This window comes from Gopherus evgoodei, chromosome 5 (genome assembly GCF_007399415.2).
Source record: "Gopherus evgoodei ecotype Sinaloan lineage chromosome 5, rGopEvg1_v1.p, whole genome shotgun sequence".
Taxonomy (NCBI): domain Eukaryota; kingdom Metazoa; phylum Chordata; order Testudines; family Testudinidae; genus Gopherus; species Gopherus evgoodei.
The window spans coordinates 134244754-134263228 of NC_044326.1; the positions used below are offsets into that span (position 1 = coordinate 134244754).

Consider the following 18475-nt stretch of genomic DNA (forward strand, 5'->3'; position numbering starts at 1 on the left):
GAGGAGGAGGAGGAACATGGCTGCACGTGTGAGGAGGGAGCAGCAGCACTGGCCGGGCTGGAGGGCGAGGGGAGACACTGCCGGGGCGGGGAGGCGCGATGCCCCCGAGTAGTGGGCAGCTCTGCCGGCCAAGGGAAGGGGCAGGCGAGCCGGGATATGGCGCAACCCCCATCTGACCCGAGGACTGCGCCGCGCCGTGACCCAGCCCGCGGGCCACCGCCCCTCCTACGCCCGCCGGCGGCTCCAGCCGCCCGGTGCGCTGCGGGCTCAGCCGGGGCAGGGTAGGAGCCGCCCCACGGGGAAAAGCGCAGCCCGGGCCGGCTCGAAGGGCCTCGGCCCCCGCCCCCCGCCGGTGCAGCGCGGCCGCTTGGCCGGAAGCCGCCTCCCGTGGCCCGGGGCGGCAGGTCCGGCCCCGCCCCGCACTCACCTACGGCGGGACTCGGGTCAGGGCGCTCCCCGGGGCCTGGACGTGTCCGGCGCGGGGCGGGCGGAGCGCGGCGCGGCCTCTCTCGCGGGGTCCCAAGGGGAGATGGGCGCGGCGCGGGCCGGGCACGGGCGGGGCGCGGCGCAGCCTGGGGAGAGGGGCAGCGGCGCGGGCTCCGGGCTCTCGCTTCGTGTCTCCCTTATTGTCTCGCCCCTGCGCCCTGCATTCCAGGGCAGGAACCCCTGTCACCAGCCTCCGCCAATCAACGGCGCGCTCGTTGTGACGTCTCCAGAACGTTCACTTCCCGCCGAACCGCACGCGGGGTTTAAGTGCAGCGACCCGCTTCCGCCCGCGTGAGGGATAGCTGCGGGCGCGCGCTCGGGCCGTTTAGTGCCCCGTGACCTCGCGCGGGCGCCGAGGCTGCAGCCAGCTGGGGCGATAAGAGGAGGAGGCTTCGTAGCCCTGGGCAACGGCACGCGCCGCACGGCTCGTCCCAAGCCAATGAGAGGGGGTTTCTCAGCCCTGGGCAGTGACACCAGCTGTGTTCCGACCCAGTCAGCCCGGGGAGGGGGCTGCGCTGTCCTAGTACTGGTCTGAGCAGTGGGGATAGTGCCAGTCCCCCGGGCAGTGCCACGACTGGTGGAGCTGGGAAGTGGCAAAACAGTAGGCAATTGCCCTAAGGGGGGGGTGGGATAGCTCTGGGCTGGGGGGGAGGAATTTGCAGTCTTGTGGCCAAGGGTGGCCCGCTGAATGTAGATGCAGATGCAACTCACACAAAAAAACCCCCAGTACCTGTGCTTTCCAAGTGGCAATTCTTTATCTAATTAAAAACAATGATTTTGCAAACTAGATTCAGCTTTGAAACTAGTGATTTATTTGTGAAATTTCTTTTGGGGAAGGGAGGCTGAGGGAAGAGGTCTTGCCTATGCAGAACAAGGTAAATAGTGAGTCAGGATATGTTTATATAATAATTTAAACCACAGAAACAGAGAGGAACCAGGAGACAGAATATCCCCTGGGGATAGGAAGCAATTGAACAAGAAGCAGCTAGCTGTTTGCCAAGAACATAATGCTTCAGGAAGGGCATTGCTTTTCCCACTTTACACTAGGCTTTTCATCCATCACCAGAGTATTTAGGTGCCAAATACAAATTTATCTACAAAGGACCCTGTTCTTCCTCCACTTCTTGGTTCAACTGCTGGTGCTTAGAAAAATATATTTCCCCAGCAACAATATTTCCATTAGAAAATGTATGTAAGGTATCAGAAAGAAAAATTAGGTTTGGTGTCCAGCACTGAAAACATGCACATTCATTCTGACCTGTTGTGAGCAATTCCACTACTAAAAGCTCTCACCCAAAAGCCAGATGGTCCCTGTCAGCTTGTAGCAGGCCTCTGCACAGGAATTGTAACTAACTTCAGTATTTTTAATTGGTTCTGTTATTTTCTTCACAGCAAAAAAAAACAGCTATCAAGACACCTATCACTATGTAAAATCTTTGTAAAGACCAGGCAGCATAACCAGTCTAGGTGAACTCTCAGTGGGAGGGGCAGAGGTAGGCTTTTTCTCAACTAATTCTTGGTAAAAACTAAATTGCCTGCCTTCTCTAGGATGTTATATTGCAATAGACATCTTGATGTAAAAAAGCACTTTTGCAGTGAAGACAGGGTCTCTGTTATGATAGCATAAAACCCTGTATATGTGAGGGGTTGGGGAAAACACTCTAAACTGCCTTAAAACTGCTTGATAGCAATCTAATTTGTTCAGTTACTATATGAACCAGCTTAAAACAATAACTGACTGAACTAAGCTAAATCAGTATAAGCTAGTTATAAGGCAGCTTTATTGTGTTCACATGGGAATTTTCACTGTTTTAACTCAGTTTAAATATTGATTTTAGTTAAATCTGTGTATTTTTGTGTGTTTAAATGGCTAAAGTCTAGCAACAAACTGAATAAGAGGTTTTGGATAACGTTTGAAAGATGAAAACATCCCTACAGAAAGTTTTTCCCCTCCAGAAATCTCTGCTGGGAGTCCATGCTCCTCCCAGTGATCGAAGTTTCATATTAGTAAACTGCAAAGTTTCATGTTAAAATTCAAATTAAAGAAAAAAATCTTTTCAAGGTTCAACCATGAAATAACATTTTATTATCATCAGATTACCAACAGCTTCAACTCCCTGCACATGATCTCCTAGAGAAAGGAAAGCAGGCAATATTTATATTCTGCCCCCTTTCCCAAGGTTCATGGCAGAGAGACTAGGAGCTTTGTCCTGCAGGGATTAAAGGCTATGGTACTGAGTCCTGGATGGAATTATTAGCCTGGGTTCTGCCACTGCGATATAGTGGGACTACTTGCTCTCTTTGTTTGCTTTATGCACTGGGGCTACACTTATATGAAAAAAAAAACAAACTAGAATAGGGTAGCATGGCATAGGACAGTTGTTCTCAAACTATGGGGTAGGCCTCCTAAGGGAAACATGAGTTGTAGGTAGCCCCACCCCGTTCTCCTGCAGCTGAAGTAACATTGCTTCCTCCTAGGGTACGTCTATACTACGGGATTATTCCGATTTTACATAAACTGGTTTTGTAAAACAGATTGTATAAAGTCGAGTGCACGCGGCCACACTAAGCACATTAATTTGGTGGTGTGCATCCATGGTCCGAGGCTAGTGTCGATTTCCGGAAAGTTGCACTGTGGGTAGCTATTCCGTAGCTATCCCATAGTTCGCGCAGTCTCCCCCGCCCCTTGGAATTCTGGGTTGAGATCCCAGTGCCTGATGGGGCAAAAATCATTGTCACGGGTGGTTCTGGGTAAATGTCGTCACGCATTCCTTCCTCTGGGAAAGCAACGGCAGACAATCATTTCGCGTCCTTTTTCCCTGGATTGCCCTGGCAGACGCCATAGCACGGCAACCATGGAGCCTGTTCAGCTTTTTTTTTTTTCTGTCACCGTATGTCTACCTGATGCTGCTGACAGAGGCAATACTGCAGCGCTACACAGCAGCATTCACTTGCTTTTGCATGATAGCAGAGACGGTTATCAGTTGTTCTGTAATGTCTCCTGCCATTGTAAATTGGTAATGAGATGATGGTTATCTGTCGTTCTGTACTGTCTGCTGCTATCATAGGTGCCCCTGGCTGAGGTCGGCCGGGGGCACAAAGGTAAAAATGGGAATGACTCCCCGAGTCAATTCCTCCTTTATGGTATCTAAAAATAGTCAGTCCTGCCTAGAATATGGGGCAAGTGTACTAGAGAACCAGTGTATCAGAGAGCACAGCTGTTCCATGTCAGATCCCGCAGAAATGATGAGCTGCATGCCATTCACGGGGGTTGCCCCTGCAACAACCCTACCTGTTGCTTCCCTCCTCCCCAACCTTCCTGGGCTACCGTGGCAGTGTCCTCCCCATTTGTGTCATGAAGTAATAAAGAATACAGGAATAAGAAACAGTGACTTGTTAGTGAGATAAAATGAGGAGGAGGCAGCCTCGCGGTGCTATGACAGTCCAGGCAGGACATTAAGCGGTGCGGGGGAGAGGAGCCCAGCATCCCGCTGCTATGATAGTCCAGGCAGTACAGAATCTTTTCTTTACACAGGAAAGGGAGGGGGCTGATGGAGCTCAGCCCCCCGTTGCTATGATGAGGACGGTTACCAGCCGTTCCGTACCATCTACTGGGAATGACCGGGAATCATTCCTATTTTTACCCAGGCGCCCCCGGCCAGCCTCACCTGAGGCCAGCCAGGAGCACTCACGGGTTGATGACAAGGACGGCTAGCAGTCCTACTGCACCATCTGCCACGGGGGAGGGGAGAGGAACGGATACTGCTCTTCACTGCCGCAGCATCGCGTCTACCAGCAGCATTCAGTAGACATAGGATGACATTGAAAGAAGTCAAGAAACGATTTCTTTCCCTTTTCTTTCACGTGGGGGGGGGAGGGAGTAAATTGTCGAGCTATTCCCTGAACCACGCCAGACAATGTGTTTGAACCTACAGGCATTGGGAGCTCAGCCAAGAATGTAAATATTTTTCGGAGACTCCTGTGGACTGTGGGATAGCTGGAGTCCTTAGTACCCCCTCACTCCTTCCATGAGCATCCATTTGATTCTTTGGCTTTCCGTTACGCTTGTCACGCAGCACTGTGTAGCCTGGAGATTTTTTTCAAACGCTTTGGCATTTCGTCTTCTGTAACGGAGCTCTGATAGAACAGATTTGTCTCCCCCATACAGCGATCAGATCCAGTATCTCTCGCATGGTCCATGCTGGAGCTTGTTTTGGATTTGGGACTGCATCGCCACCCATGCTAATCAGAGCTCCACGCTGGGCAAACAGGAAATGTAATTCAAAAGTTCGCGGGGCTTTTCCTGTTTACCTGGCCACTGCATCAGAGTTCAGATTGCTGTCCAGAGCGGTCACAGTGGGATACCACCCAGAGGCCAATACCGTCGATTTGCGGCCACCCTAACCCTAATCCGATATGGTAATACTGATTTTAGCGCTACTCCTCTTGTTGGGGAGGAGTACAGAAACCGATTTAAAGAGCCCTTTATATCGATATAAAGGGCCTCGTAGTGTGGACGGGTACAGCGTTAAATCGGTTTAACGCTGCTAAAATCAGTTTAAACGCGTAGTGTAGACCAGGCCCTAGGTGACTACCTTGGTGGGCAGGCTAGTGATCCATCCCCTCAGTTAGAGAGACAACTAGCTCCTTCCCTTTCACCAGTCAGCTCTGAACTGAACCAGGTTCTCTCCTTTTCTTCCCCCTCTATGCCTGGCATTGGCTGCAGGTATAATGGGGTGGGGCTAGATGGGGCCAAAGGTTCTCTTTAACCCTTGCTGTACTGTCTGGCAGTTTCTCTGCTTCATCACAAGCACCATTTGCAAACTGTTTTTTTTTATTAGACCTATATGGTCTTCCTTCCAGCCATTAGCAGAGCATCAGAACTGTCTTGCATACCCAACAAAGTTTTGGAACAAAAACAAAGCTTAGTAAATCTTAGGTCTGTGATGGGGTGTATCAATACCACACTGGTGAGGCAAGGGTTAAGGAGCTGCTCTGCCTGCAGGAAGCCACACTCCATTGCCTTTGCTGGACATGTTCCTGGTGGTGAAAGCATTCAAAGGGGAGCATCTCAGGATGTATGCTGACTTAGAAGGAGAGCAGGTGGGTGTAGCAGTTGCCTGCTGAGAAACTATTAGGCTTGAGCCTCCTAGCCAAACAGCTGGAAGTCCATTGACTGTTAGTTGAGAGTAATGGCTCACTGTCACTGAGGGAAGGGGTGCTGCAGATGAACCTGGCAGAAATACAGGAGGGATCTGAGACCAAGCTGTGACACAAACACAGGTACAGGAAACAGGGGTAGGAAATGACCCAGGAAGAGTGAGTATAAGGGTACCAGACCCAGGCCATATGTCTTACTGCTTTGAAGGGCCCTGGGTTGGAACCTGGTAAAGGAGCGTGGGCTGGGGTTCCACTTCCCCCCGGGGACTGTAGCTACTAGGCAGAGCAGTGCTGGACCCTCACCAACAGGTGGTACTTCTGGCCTGGGGCACATGGCACACCCCTCCCCCGGGCCATAGGAAATTTAAAAGGGCAGTACCTCAATCTCAGAGCCAAATGCTTCCCCCCTCCTCCCATTGCATATGTAGAAGTTAGTGTTCAGTGTGAGCCAACTGATCCATGCCTTTCTGCCATGTACGTTGGCCAAACTGGACAGCCTCTACGCAAAAGAATAAATGGACACAAATCTGACATCAGGAATCATAATATTCAAAAACCAGTAGAACACTTCAGTCTCTCTGTTCACTTAGTAACCTAAAAGTGGCAATTCTTCAACAAAAAAAATTCAAAAACAGACTCCAATGTGAAACTGCAGAACTGGAATTAATTTGCAAACTGGACTCCATCAGATTAGGCCTGAATAAAGACTGGGAGTGATTGGGTCATTACAAAACCTAAACCTAATTTCTTCCTACTGTTGTTCACACCTTCTTGCCAACTGTCTGAAATGGGCCATTCTCATTACCACTTCAAAAGTTATTTTTCCTTCTTTGCTATCCTACTGTTAAATTAATTGTCTCGTTAGACTGACCTCAGACTTGATAAAGCAACTCCCATCCTTTCATGTATTTATACCAGCTCCTGGAATATTTTCCTCTCTATTTTCCACTCCATGCATCTGATGAAGTGGGTTCTAGCCAATGAAAGCTTATGCCCAAATAAATTTGTTAGTCTCTAAGGTGCCACAAGGACTCCTCGTTTTTGTTGAGTCATAGAAGTGATTTAAAAAAAACCAAACCCTTTTAGGGTACTCCTGTCAAAGTTGAACATACACTATTTCTAGCACAGTGAACATAGATAGCTTGGAATATTATAGCAGTTAAGAAATTGAATTATTGATTTTGTTTAGATGTATTGCTGCTGCAATGTTTGGCTCTCAAATCACAATACTAGGAAACATCTGATCTTCAAACTTGCAAGGTTTTTTTTTTTTAAATGATTTTGGGAGCCTTTAATCCTTAATTTGTACCTTTCTTCTGAAGTGACATTAATGCAATATTCTAATCTAGTCACTTAGGTTTTATTCTTTCCAATTACATATCTAATAAACTAGTTTTTATTGTATTTTAGATATGAACAAAATAGGAAGCTGTCACCTTGATAGAGAAATCTGAGTACGAATCGGACGCGTCTGATCCAATCTGCATACAGAGGAAAACAGGTACTTAGAAAGTTGCTAGGTGGGGAAAATTAAATTACATCAATCCTGCACAACTTTAAATTGAATCAAAACTAGTAAGACTACTATATGTACAAATCAGCTTTTAACTACTAACTTCCCCTACCTTAAGAAGGGAAGTACAGATATTTTAAAACTCTTCATTTGTTTTGTGTTTTTTTAAGCAAGAGTTGACATAGTAGTGGTCTAGAAAGGTTTGAGATGTCATTTTAAACTTGTTTCTTCCTTTCATAGATAGTTTTCAAAGTTGCTGGAGCCCAGCTGTCACTACAACTTTCGAGAGACCTGGATTGTTTTCTCTTCTTCCCTTTCTTCACCCAAATAAAAGTAAATACAGAAGTGAGTCTCCTTATTTACCTGATCTGGTCCCGGTTTGAGGGAGAAGAGATGCTGCCCATGGGAAAGGGTGATGCTGCACAATGGAAGAATTCAGAATGGACAGGAAGTCCTCAGACTTTTGGGTGGGGGGAGAGAGGAAGAGCGGAGTAAAGACTTCAGCTGGAGTTAGGTGTAACATTTCTCTGATTCTCACTACAACTGCTATATGTAATAAGTTTTAATTAGGAGTAAATATCTCCTTGCTTTGAGCAATGCCAAATGATTAAAGATTTCAGCTTATTAAACAGTCTACTGCAAACTGAAGGCTATAAAAAACAGAATTAAAATGAAATTTCAAGATAACCGCTGGTATAATTTCTGTAATCCTCAACCAAAACCAAGCTATCTTCAGGCAAAACCAAAACCCTCAGAAAGGAGCCAATTTCAGTTTGGAAACTAGAGCACAGTGGCAAAAAGAGTGGAAGAGGTAACAGTACTAAAAAAACAAAACCAAACCCATCACTACCCTTTCATTCAAAGAAGAAAAAAAGGATTTCTTTAGAGTGTGCTTCTCCTAATAGTCACCAAGCTTCTCAATGGGAAAGAACATAACAAAAAGCCTGTCTAATTCAGTATCCTATACATGATGCTGCCCAAAATGGGTACGTATGGGACAGTGGAGAAGCTGTGTCAAAGGATGGGTCAGTGTGTGATTGAGGGAAGAATGTGGTGTGCATATGTGGGAACGTATGGTGCAAGATGAGGGTTGGGGTTTTGGTCAGTGTGTCAGACTGAGGCCTGGTCTACATTATGAAGTTAGGTCGACCTAATTATGTCTGTGTCTACACTTACATAGGCTGGGGCAAGGCTGTAATGCCCTAACTACACAATTTCACCTGCATTGAGAGGCATCGGGTTTGTGTTGGTGGAACAGGGCACTTACAACTCCACGTCCACAAGAGGCATCGGGTTCATTATGTTGGCGTAGTGTCCCCGTAGATACTGCCTTATTATATCAGTTGTTGGCTGTCAGTCTTGTCAATCTCACACAGCTGCCTGCTGGAGCCCTGAAATTAACAATAAAGAGTTGTCTGCTCCTTGCTGTGAACCCCCTGGCTCACACCTCAGACATCCCCTGGGGCTCTCTGAGTTGGGTGCCCGCCTCCGCACTGCCCCACTTCAGTTGGCAGAAGAGCTCTGGCGAGGACGTGCACCACTGACAGGAGGGTAATGTGGACATGAATAACCGCAGTAATTACTGTAAGTCAACCTATGTTAGGTCAACTTAAGTTTGTAATGTAGACATGCCCTGAGGCTTGGTGTGTGTGGAGTCTCTGTCTGGGTTGGTCAGTGTGCGTCTGTAGTGCTGATCAATGAAGTACTGTGGGAGAGGTTCTGCACGGTGATGGGGAGGCTCAGCGCTGCATGTGGGTGTTGGTCAGGGCTGGGGGATGTTTAGGTGCCGTGCATGGGGTGGAGGGGGTGTTGAGCAGGGCTGGGGAGGCTCAGGTGCTGGGTGTGTGTGGGGGGTGTCAGTTCTGGGATAGGCTCAAGTGCCATGCGTGGGGTTCAGACACTGTACAGGGTGAATTAGTGAGGGGGTTCCGGTGCTGGGTGTCAGTCAGTGGTGGAGGCTGAGGTGAAATGTGTTGGTCAGGGTGGGGGGGTCTCAGGCACTGGGGAGAGGTCTGTGGGAGCAGAAGTGCAGTGTGTTGGTTGGGGTGGGAGGCAGGAATCAGGCATGGAGAGGTGCTCAGGTGCTGTGCAGGGGGTCTGTGTGGGGGTGGTGGTGGCTCACGCACCGAGTGGGGGCTCAGATGCTATGTGTTGGTATTGGTGGGGGATTTGGGGGATGCAGGCAGGTGCTGTGGGAATAGGTGTGGGGCAGGGGCATTGAGTGGGTGGGGGTCAGCAGCCCTGAGTGTTTGTATTGGTGGGGGGTTTGGGGGTGCAGGCAGGTGCTGTGGGGTAGGTGGGGGGCAGGGGAGCTGGGTGGGGGTAAGAGTGGGAGCTCAGATGCTATGTGTTGGTATTGGTGGGGGTTTGGGGTGAAGGGAGGTGCTGTGCGGTAAGTGGGGGGTGGGGTGTTGGTGGGGGTTAGAGTGGGGGGCTCAGGTGCTGTGTTAGTATTGGTGGGGTTTGGGGGTGCAGGCAGGTCCTGTGGGGTGGGGGGTTAGAGTGGGGGCTCAGGTGCTGTGTTAGTATTGGTGGGGGTTTGGGGGTGCAGGCAGGTGCTGTGGGGTGGGGGGTTAGAGTGGGGGCTCAGGTGCTGTGTTAGTATTGGTGGGGGTTTGGAGGTGCAGGCAGGTGCTGTGAGGGTCAGGGGCATTGGGTGGTGGTAAGAGTGGGGGCTCAGGTGCTGTGTTAGTATTCGTGGGGGTTTGGGGGTGCAGGCAGGTGCTGTGGGGTGGGTGGGGGTTAGAGTGGGGCTCAGGTGCTGTGTTAGTATTGGTGGGGGTTTGGAGGTGCAGGCAGGTGCTGTGAGGGTCAGGGGCATTGGGTGGTGGTAAGAGTGGGGGCTCAGGTGCTGTGTTAGTATTGGTGGGGTTTGGGGGTGCAGGCAGGTCCTGTGGGGTGGGGGGTTAGAGTGGGGGCTCAGGTGCTGTGTTAGTATTGGTGGGGGTTTGGGGGTGCAGGCAGGTGCTGTGGGGTGGGGGGTTAGAGTGGGGGCTCAGGTGCTGTGTTAGTATTGGTGGGGGTTTGGAGGTGCAGGCAGGTGCTGTGAGGGTCAGGGGCATTGGGTGGTGGTAAGAGTGGGGGCTCAGGTGCTGTGTTAGTATTCGTGGGGGTTTGGGGGTGCAGGCAGGTGCTGTGGGGTGGGTGGGGGTTAGAGTGGGGCTCAGGTGCTGTGTTAGTATTGGTGGGGGTTTGGAGGTGCAGGCAGGTGCTGTGAGGGTCAGGGGCATTGGGTGGTGGTAAGAGTGGGGGCTCAGGTGCTGTGTTAGTATTTGTGGGGGTTTGGGGGTGCAGGCAGGTGCTGTGGGGTGGGTGGGGGTTAGAGTGGGGGCTCAGGTGCTGTGTTAGTATTGGTGGGGGTTTGGGGGTGCAGGCAGGTGCTGTGGGGTGGGGGTTACAGTGGGGCTCAGGTGCTGTATTAGTATTGGTGGGGGTTTGGGGGTGCAGGCAGGTGCTGTGGGGTGGGTGGGGGTTAGAGTGGGGCTCAGGTGCTGTGTTAGTGTTGGTGGGAGTTTGGGGGTGCAGGCAGGTGCTGTGGGGTGGGTGGGGGTTAGAGTGGGGGCTCAGGTGCTGTGTTAGTATTGGTGGGGGTTTGGGGGTACAGGCAGGTGCTGTGGGGTGGGTGGGGGTTAGAGTGGGAGCTCAGGTGCTGTGTTAGTATTGGTGGGGGGTTGGGGGTACAGGCAGGTGCTGTGGGGTGGGTGGGGGTTAGAGTGGGGCTCAGGTGCTGTGTTAGTGTTGGTGGGGGTTTGGGGGTGCAGGCAGGTGCTGTGGGGTGGGTGGGGGGTTAGAGTGGGGCTCAGGTGCTGTGTTAGTGTTGGTGGGGGTTTGGGGGTGCAGGCAGGTGCTGTGGGGTGGGGTGGGGGTTAGAGTGGGGGCTCAGGTGCTGTGTTAGTATTGGTGGGGGTTTGGGGGTGCAGGCAGGTGCTGTGGGGTGGGTGGGGGTTAGAGTGGGGGGCTCAGGTGCTGTGTTAGTATTGGTGGGGGTTTGGGGGTGCAGGCAGGTGCTGTGGGGTGGGGGTTAGAGTGGGGGCTCAGGTGCTGTGTTAGTATTGGTGGGGGTTTGGGGGTGCAGGCAGGTGCTATGGGGTGGGTGGGGGTTAGAGTGGGGCTCAGGTGCTGTGTTAGTGTTGGTGGGGGTTTGGGGGTGCAGGCAGGTGCTGTGGGGTGGGGGGTTAGAGTGGGGCTCAGGTGCTGTGTTTGTGTTGGTGGGGGTTTGGGGGTGCAGGCAGGTGCTGTGGGGTGGGTGCGGGTTAGAGTGGGGGCTCAGGTGCTGTGTTAGTGTTGGTGGGGGTTTGGGGGTGCAGGCAGGTGCTGTGGGGTGGGTGGGGGTTAGAGTGGGGCTCAGGTGCTGTGTTAGTATTGGTGGGGGTTTGGGGGTGCAGGCAGGTGCTGTGGGGTGGGTGGGGGTTAGTGTGGGGCTCAGGTGCTGTTAGTATTGGTGGGGGTTCGGGGGTACAGGCAGGTGCTGTGGGGTGGGTGGGGGTTAGAGTGGGGGCTCAGGTGCTGTGTTAGTATTGGTGGGGGTTTGGGGGTACAGGCAGGTGCTGTGGGGTGGGTGGGGGTTAGAGTGGGGCTCAGGTGCTGTGTTAGTGTTGGTGGGGGTTTGGGGGTGCAGGCAGGTGCTGTGGGGTGGGTGGGGGTTAGAGTGGGGCTCAGGTGCTGTGTTAGTATTGGTGGGGGTTTGGGGGTGCAGGCAGGTGCTGTGGGGTGGGTGGGGGTTACAGTGGGGCTCAGGTGCTGTGTTAGTGTTGGTGGGGGTTTGGGGGTGCAGGCAGGTGCTGTGGGGTGGGTGGGGGTTAGTGTGGGGCTCAGGTCCTGTGTTAGTATTGGTGGGGGTTTGGGGGTACAGGCAGGAGCTGTGGGGTGGGTGGGGGTTAGAGTGGGGGCTCAGGTGCTGTGTTAGTGTTGGTGGGGGTTTGGGGGTGCAGGCAGGTGCTGTGGGGTGGGTGGGGGGTTAGAGTGGGGGCTCAGGTGCTGTGTTAGTGTTGGTGGGGGTTTGGGGGTGCAGGCAGGTGCTGTGGGGTGGGTGGGGGTTAGAGTGGGGGCTCAGGTGCTGTGTTAGTGTTGGTGGGGGTTTGGGGGTGCAGGCAGGTGCTGTGGGGTGGGTGGGGGTTAGAGTGGGGGCTCAGGTGCTGTGTTAGTGTTGGTGGGGGTTTGGGGGTGCAGGCAGGTGCTGTGGGGTGGGTGGGGGTTAGAGTGGGGGCTCAGGTGCTGTGTTAGTATTGGTGGGGGTTTGGGGGTGCAGGCAGGTGCTGTGGGGTGGGTGGGGCTTAGAGTGGGGCTCAGGTGCTGTGTTAGTGTTGGTGGGGGTTTGGGGGTGCAGGCAGGTGCTGTGGGGTGGGTGGGGCTTAGAGTGGGGCTCAGGTGCTGTGTTAGTGTTGGTGGGGGTTTGGGGGTACAGGCAGGTGCTGTGGGGTGGGTGGGGGTTAGTGTGGGGCTCAGGTGCTGTGTTAGTGTTGGTGGGGGTTTGGGGGTGCAGGCAGGTGCTGTGGGGTGGGTGGGGGGTTAGAGTGGGGCTCAGGTGCTGTGTTAGTATTGGTGGGGGTTTGGGGGTGCAGGCAGGTGCTGTGGGGTGGGTGGGGGTTAGAGTGGGGCTCAGGTGCTGTGTTAGTATTGGTGGGGGTTTGGGGGTGCAGGCAGGTGCTGTGGGGTGGGTGGGGGGTTAGAGTGGGGCTCAGGTGCTGTGTTAGTATTGGTGGGGGTTTGGGGGTGCAGGCAGGTGCTGTGGGGTGGGTGGGGGTTAGAGTGGGGCTCAGGTGCTGTGTTAGTATTGGTGGGGGTTTGGGGGTGCAGGCAGGTGCTGTGGGGTGGGTGGGGGTTAGAGTGGGGCTCAGGTGCTGTGTTAGTGTTGGTGGGGGTTTGGGGGTGCAGGCAGGTGCTGTGGGGTGGGGGGTTAGAGTGGGGGCTCAGGTGCGGTGTTAGTATTGGTGGGGGTTTGGGGGTGCAGGCAGGTGCTGTGGGGTGGGTGGGGGGTTAGAGTGGGGCTCAGGTGCTGTGTTAGTGTTGGTGGGGGTTTGGGGGCGCAGGCAGGTGCTGTGGGGGTAGGTAGAGAGCTCAGGAACTGCCGGCGGGCGGGGGCCGCTCCTAGCCGACGCCCCCCAGCGCCCTTCCAGCCCCGCGCCCTCGGGCAGCACCCCCCCCACGGGCGCCCATCGCGGGAAGGGCCGGGCCGGGCCGGGCCGGGTCCCGCGGGGCCGCAGCCGCCCCGCCTCTCTCGCCCTCTGATCGGCCACGTCGCTGCCACGTCCCGGCGCAGGCGCCGCGGCTGCTTCCGGCGCGGGCGGATGGTGGAGCCGGGAGCGGCCCGCACTTGCCGCCGTCCCCGGGAGCCGGAGCGAGCGGGCCCGCCGCGGGCAGCCATGAACTTCCTGCGGGGCGTCATGGGGGGGCCGAGCGCCGGGGCCCAGCCCTCCGGGGCCGAGACGGTGAGTCGGGCCGGGTCCCCCAGCGCTGGGCCCGACGCCTCCATGGCTCCGCCAGCGCCGGGAGGGCCGCGCTCGGGACCCCTGCGATGGGGCCAGCGGCCCCGGCCCTGGTTTCTGCCGCCGCCGCCCTCCTACCCGCTGCGGGGCCGGGGCGCCCCGGTGCAGAGCCCAGGGTGCTGGGGACAGGGGGCTCCGGCTCCAGGCTTGGGATCGGGCTGGGTCTCCGGCTCCACCCGTCCTTCTGCCCCCGAGCTGCCGCGGCGCCCCTTCCCCAGGCCTATCGGGGCCGAAGGGCTGCGTCCTCCTCCGCCCCCAGCCTGGGCCCTGCTGGGCACCATCGCTGCAGCGCGGGGACTCCCAGCGCAGGTGTGGTCTGAGCCTTAAGAGGTGATTGTGGCTTGCACCGGAGACGGGAGATCACCCGGTTGCTGTAACCAGGCTAAACGCCAGTCTTGAGGCTTTTTACAGGGACACGGTTAGTTTCTGGTAACGCTACAATTTAAGCATGAGCAACTGGGTTACCCTGACTGGGGGGCGTGTTGTATGCGGGAGGCACTTAAACAGATTGACGTTCAGTCTATTGGAGTGTAGCTTGAATGAGTGTGAATTATTTCTTAATCCTGTGACAGTGGTTGTGAAAGAAACTGAGAATTCTGGTTGTGATCCTGTGTGTCCCATGCACTTCAGTTATGTAGCAATGTTGGAAGGCTCTTCCCTGATGAACTGCATTTTTTCAAACATGAAGTCAGATTGGGCTATTAAAAACATCTGTGTTAATCTGCCGGGAGAGACAGAATTTGGTTTTGGTAAGGAAGAAACATGCTTTTCTGCCCCTTGTGAGTAACACTCTGGAGAAAATAGCTCAATTACAATTTGCATTTATTCTATAGACCAAATTCAAGTTGCACTTTAGTCACCATAAAAGTTCATCACCTGAGTGACTAGTTCTTGAAAGTGGGGGTTAAAAGGTTTCAGTGCAGAATTTAGCAACTGACTTGTTACGCAAGGTTCAAAATGTAATAATACCCTCCAAAATTCTCATTTCTCTGGTTTCTTTGATCTTAAAAAAAGATTGATTAAATTGTGGGTAAACTATTAAAGAACCTCTAATCAGAAACATTTTCTGTTACAGAAACATTTTCTAAGTTATTGTCTCTGAAAATAGACGAGGTAGCTTGGTTTTGGCTCAGGGATGCTTGCATGCTCTGCTATCTCTTTGCCTTGCCTGTTGTAAAGAAGTAGGTGGTCTGAAACTGGCAAATATCTTGTGCTTAAGAGCAGGATCTTGTATGTTTCTGGCTTGGTCTACCCTACGGAGTTAGGTCCATGTAAGACAGGTTATGTTGACCTAATTATGTCAGTGTCTACACTAGAATGCTTCTTCCACCCAAGTAAGTGCCCTGGTACACTGACATAATAGCTACACTTCCACAAGAGGCATAGAGCAAGGCAGCATCCCTGTAGACACTGCACTACTTACATAGGCTGTTGGCTGTCATTCTGTCAGCAGCAAGGGCTCACAGCAGGTAATTTCACCTCTGATAGGCTCTGTGCTGTGAAACTGAGCTGGGACTGTCACCCCAGGCGGGTGGGGGCTCCAGTTGTGACCCGAATAGGGCTGTCAGTGCCCCACAATGCCCCACTTCAGTCAGTTCAAGCTCTTCTCATGAGGAACTGCTCTACCGACAGAAGGAGGGTAGAGTGGACACCAACAGCCTATTGAATTACTGGGGTGGCTGTCGGTCAGCCTAAATTAAGTGAACCTAATCTTGTGATTTAGACAAGCCCTCTGACACTCTCTGCTATCCGGAAAGGAACATACAGAGTGGACAATCCACACCTTCAGGCTAGTTATGGTCACAGACAAGCCAAAATCACTCCAGTGGCTTGAAAATGCGGTTGTCACTTGCCTTATTTGCTGTATTTGTTACAGTCCTTGTTCTGGAGGGCAGGCGGTTAGTTTATGATTGGGATGAAATTGTTGAAGTTACTAGGGTAAGGCTAACGTAGTTATGCAAATCTTCATGTGTTCTGTTTAAAATAAACCCCGGGAAAACTTCCTTAGGTTAAGGTCTAAGGAGTACATCAAAACACAGCTAAATTATGTAAACTTATTAAAATCAGTGACTTTTTTCATGAAGTAGAAGAGAGTAGCTAGAGAAAGGAAGTCAGGAGTTTTTGTCCCAGCTGTGACACTGGCCCGCTGTACGATTCTCTCTCCATTGCATCCCCATCTGTTAAAAACAGATAAGATATACTATAGGTGGCAAGACTTAATTTATGTCTGTGAAGTGACTTGAGATCCTTGCGTGAAAGACTGTGTACTGCATTATATGGTGAGTAAAACAGTGCTCTTTCCTTTACAACCAGAATATGGAAAAAATGAAGATTGTACAAACTTTGATACCAGTGGGGCTGTTGATTTTTGGGGAGAAATAACTTCTAATAGCTGATACCTGTTTCATATGAAAACTTATTTACAGTACATGATTTTGAGGTTTTTCCTTTACACAATTTAAAATTTAGCTCCATTTTGTGCCTCGTGTTTGTACTCCTCCTTGTCATTTCCTGGCGAGTTTCACATTGTAATGCTTCACCTAAAGAAATTGCTCATTTTTTTCTTGCAATATGTTTACAGTATACGTGATTAAGGCTAAGATTCTGTCAAACATATTTTTAGTAAAAGTCACGAGCAATAAAGAAAAATTCACAGAAGCCTGTGACCTGTCTGTGACTTTTACTAAAAATATGCATGACAAAATGGGAAGCTGCAGCCTCTCCACGTCACTCAGGAGGACCTGGCTCGGAGGTGCAGGGTCCCCCACTGCCCGTGGCGGCTCCAAGCCTGGGTCTCTGAGCTGTGGGGTGCCCACAGTGGCTTAGAGTTCCAGGGTGCCCCTGCCTCTGCCCCAGCTGGGAGCTGCCTGCAGGGCACCCCTGCCTCCCTCTGTCTTTGGTTGCTCGAACCCCCGCAGTTACCAGGTGCGGCGAGAGACCCTGTGGTGAGAGACCCTACAGCTCCCAGGTGCTGAGGTCTCAAGTCACAGAGGTCTCTGGAAGTCACGGATATCGTGACTTTTGTGTCCTCCGTGACACAATCGTAGCCTTATACGTGATACAGTATCTAGCTAAATTTTATAAACAAGCCTAACTCTAAATTTTTGCTGTAGTAGGAAGAGAACCTGAGATATAAGCCCTGGTATTAAAGAGCTGGTATGAGGCCTGAGTTAAAGTAGTGGGCAGGCTTTGCCGATATAAAGCAAAGTTAGCAAAAGTCAGGCTGTGAGCAATGCCAGGCTCTGCCTGCTTGCATGTTCACAGAATCTGGCAAGAACAGGGCCAATATTGCTGAAATACACATTCCTAAGAAGCGCTAGGCACAGGGTACTCATGCATACACATTCTAGAAGAGTGGTACCAGAACATCCCGATATCAAGGATGATATGAAAACATTCCTGAAGGATGACAGGAGCACAACGACCCCTCATGAAAGATAGGTTGGGATGACAGTGTGATGAATAGAGATGTTTTAATTGAACCAACATGTGCAAGGAGATGGGTGACAACTAGCTATGTCAGGGGGCAGTAACTAGCGATGTCAGAGGGGCAGTACGTAACCTGTTTGTATCAGGGTATAAAGAGATATCTCTGAGAGAGTGTCTTGGTCCAGCCAAGGGAGGAATGGAAATTCCCGCCATTCGCTGAGCTGCATCCATTGTCATGGGCATATATGACTTAGTATCCTTATCCTCATAGAGTCTGCCAGGTGCTATTACCATGCTTTGTCAACAATAAACCTGGCCGAGTACCTTCATATCTTAACAGATCTTGTGGTCATTGGGTGGTTTGCTCAAGGTCTGCTGTGCCGGCTGTCTGCACAGAGCTGGGGCAGCACACAGGGAGAACACACACACACGGCCGAACATCTAACAACACTGGTGACCCCAATGTGATTCACTGAAATCATCAAGCCAGGGCCGGCGCTACCATTTAGGTGATCTAGGCAATGGCCTAGGGCGCCAGAATTTTTTGGGGGCCCTATTTTGGCGGGGGTGGGTGGGTTTGGCACGCAGGTCCAGTGGACTTACCGCATTCATGCTGGTGGACGGTCCGCTGCTGGAAAGGCTCCAGTGGAGCTGCCGCAGTCATTTTGGCGGACGGTGCGCTGGTCTAAAGCATGACTGCGGCAGCTCCACCGGAGCCTTTCCAGCAGCGGACCGTCTGCCGGCATGACTGCGGTAGGTCCACCGGGGCCGTGGGGGGGCGGCCAAATAGCCGTCCGCCTAGGGCATCAGAAACCCTGGCGCCGCTCCTGCATCAAGCAAAGCTTATTACAGTTAAAATTACAAGCTTGGCCAATCAGAGTGTACTATGCCAGCAGTGTGGGAACTTTGGTAAATGGTACTTACATAGAGCATTGTCCCATGGTGTGCCTAGTAACTGAAACTGGCTTAGAAATTAATCAGGCTTGTTGTACAAAACATAATGGATGGTGGCTGTGTGAATGAATGCTGCGCTACAATCGATAGCAACAACACAAAAAGAGGCTGGACCCAACTGGTCCAAAAAAAATTTAGTCAGTGAGGTGGTACGAATACACGATGTGGTATGTGCTCTGGGGTATTCCAATTTTTCTATACATGGAGACATTTGTCCTGGAATCAATATAGGATTTTGTGTGCAAGTTACTAGCACAGTCCAAATCGGAACCCATGCCTTTTGGCCAACCACTAGTGTCAGCACTGCCACTGAAATTATTACTCCTCCTGGCAACCTGATTGAATTATTTCCCCCAGTGTAGCAACTATGATTGGACATACATGATTTGATGGCAAGAACCACTATGGAGAATAGATGGTAGCTCCATACTTAATGCTGTAACCAAAG

The 18475-nt window shown here is 52.1% G+C and overlaps 2 protein-coding genes and 2 long non-coding RNA genes across 11 annotated transcripts in view; 2 read left to right on the forward strand and 2 right to left on the reverse strand.

Annotated features, from left to right (window-relative positions):
- Positions 1-513, reverse strand: part of G3BP2 (G3BP stress granule assembly factor 2) — a 50323-nt gene extending 49810 nt beyond the window's left edge. For both annotated transcript variants that reach the window (XM_030565265.1, XM_030565262.1), the window contains exon 1: positions 428-513. The gene's annotated coding sequence lies outside the window, so the exon portion shown is untranslated. The remainder of the gene's footprint in view (positions 1-427) is intronic.
- A 1199-nt stretch (positions 514-1712) lies between these two features.
- LOC115652802 lies at positions 1713-7498 on the forward strand. The gene is made up of 3 exons (XR_004000748.1): positions 1713-1979; positions 7057-7147; positions 7400-7498. It is a non-coding gene; the product is annotated as an uncharacterized LOC115652802 (long non-coding RNA).
- LOC115652801 lies at positions 6991-13859 on the reverse strand. Its single transcript, XR_004000747.1, has 4 exons — positions 13723-13859; positions 8427-8550; positions 7523-7619; positions 6991-7127 (listed from the first exon to the last, which is right to left on the reverse strand). It is a non-coding gene; the product is annotated as an uncharacterized LOC115652801 (long non-coding RNA).
- The window catches only part of USO1 (USO1 vesicle transport factor), a 63949-nt gene continuing 58933 nt past the window's right edge, over positions 13460-18475 (forward strand). For 4 of the 7 annotated variants that reach the window (XM_030565249.1, XM_030565252.1, XM_030565251.1 and 1 more), the window contains exon 1: positions 13460-13587. In XM_030565249.1, the coding sequence (XP_030421109.1) occupies positions 13522-13587 (66 nt within the window). In that variant the 5' untranslated portion in view covers positions 13460-13521. Of the gene's footprint in view, positions 13588-13986; positions 14063-18475 lie in introns of those variants that run through there. The other 3 variants (XM_030565254.1, XM_030565255.1, XM_030565256.1) reach the window with 2 other exon arrangements.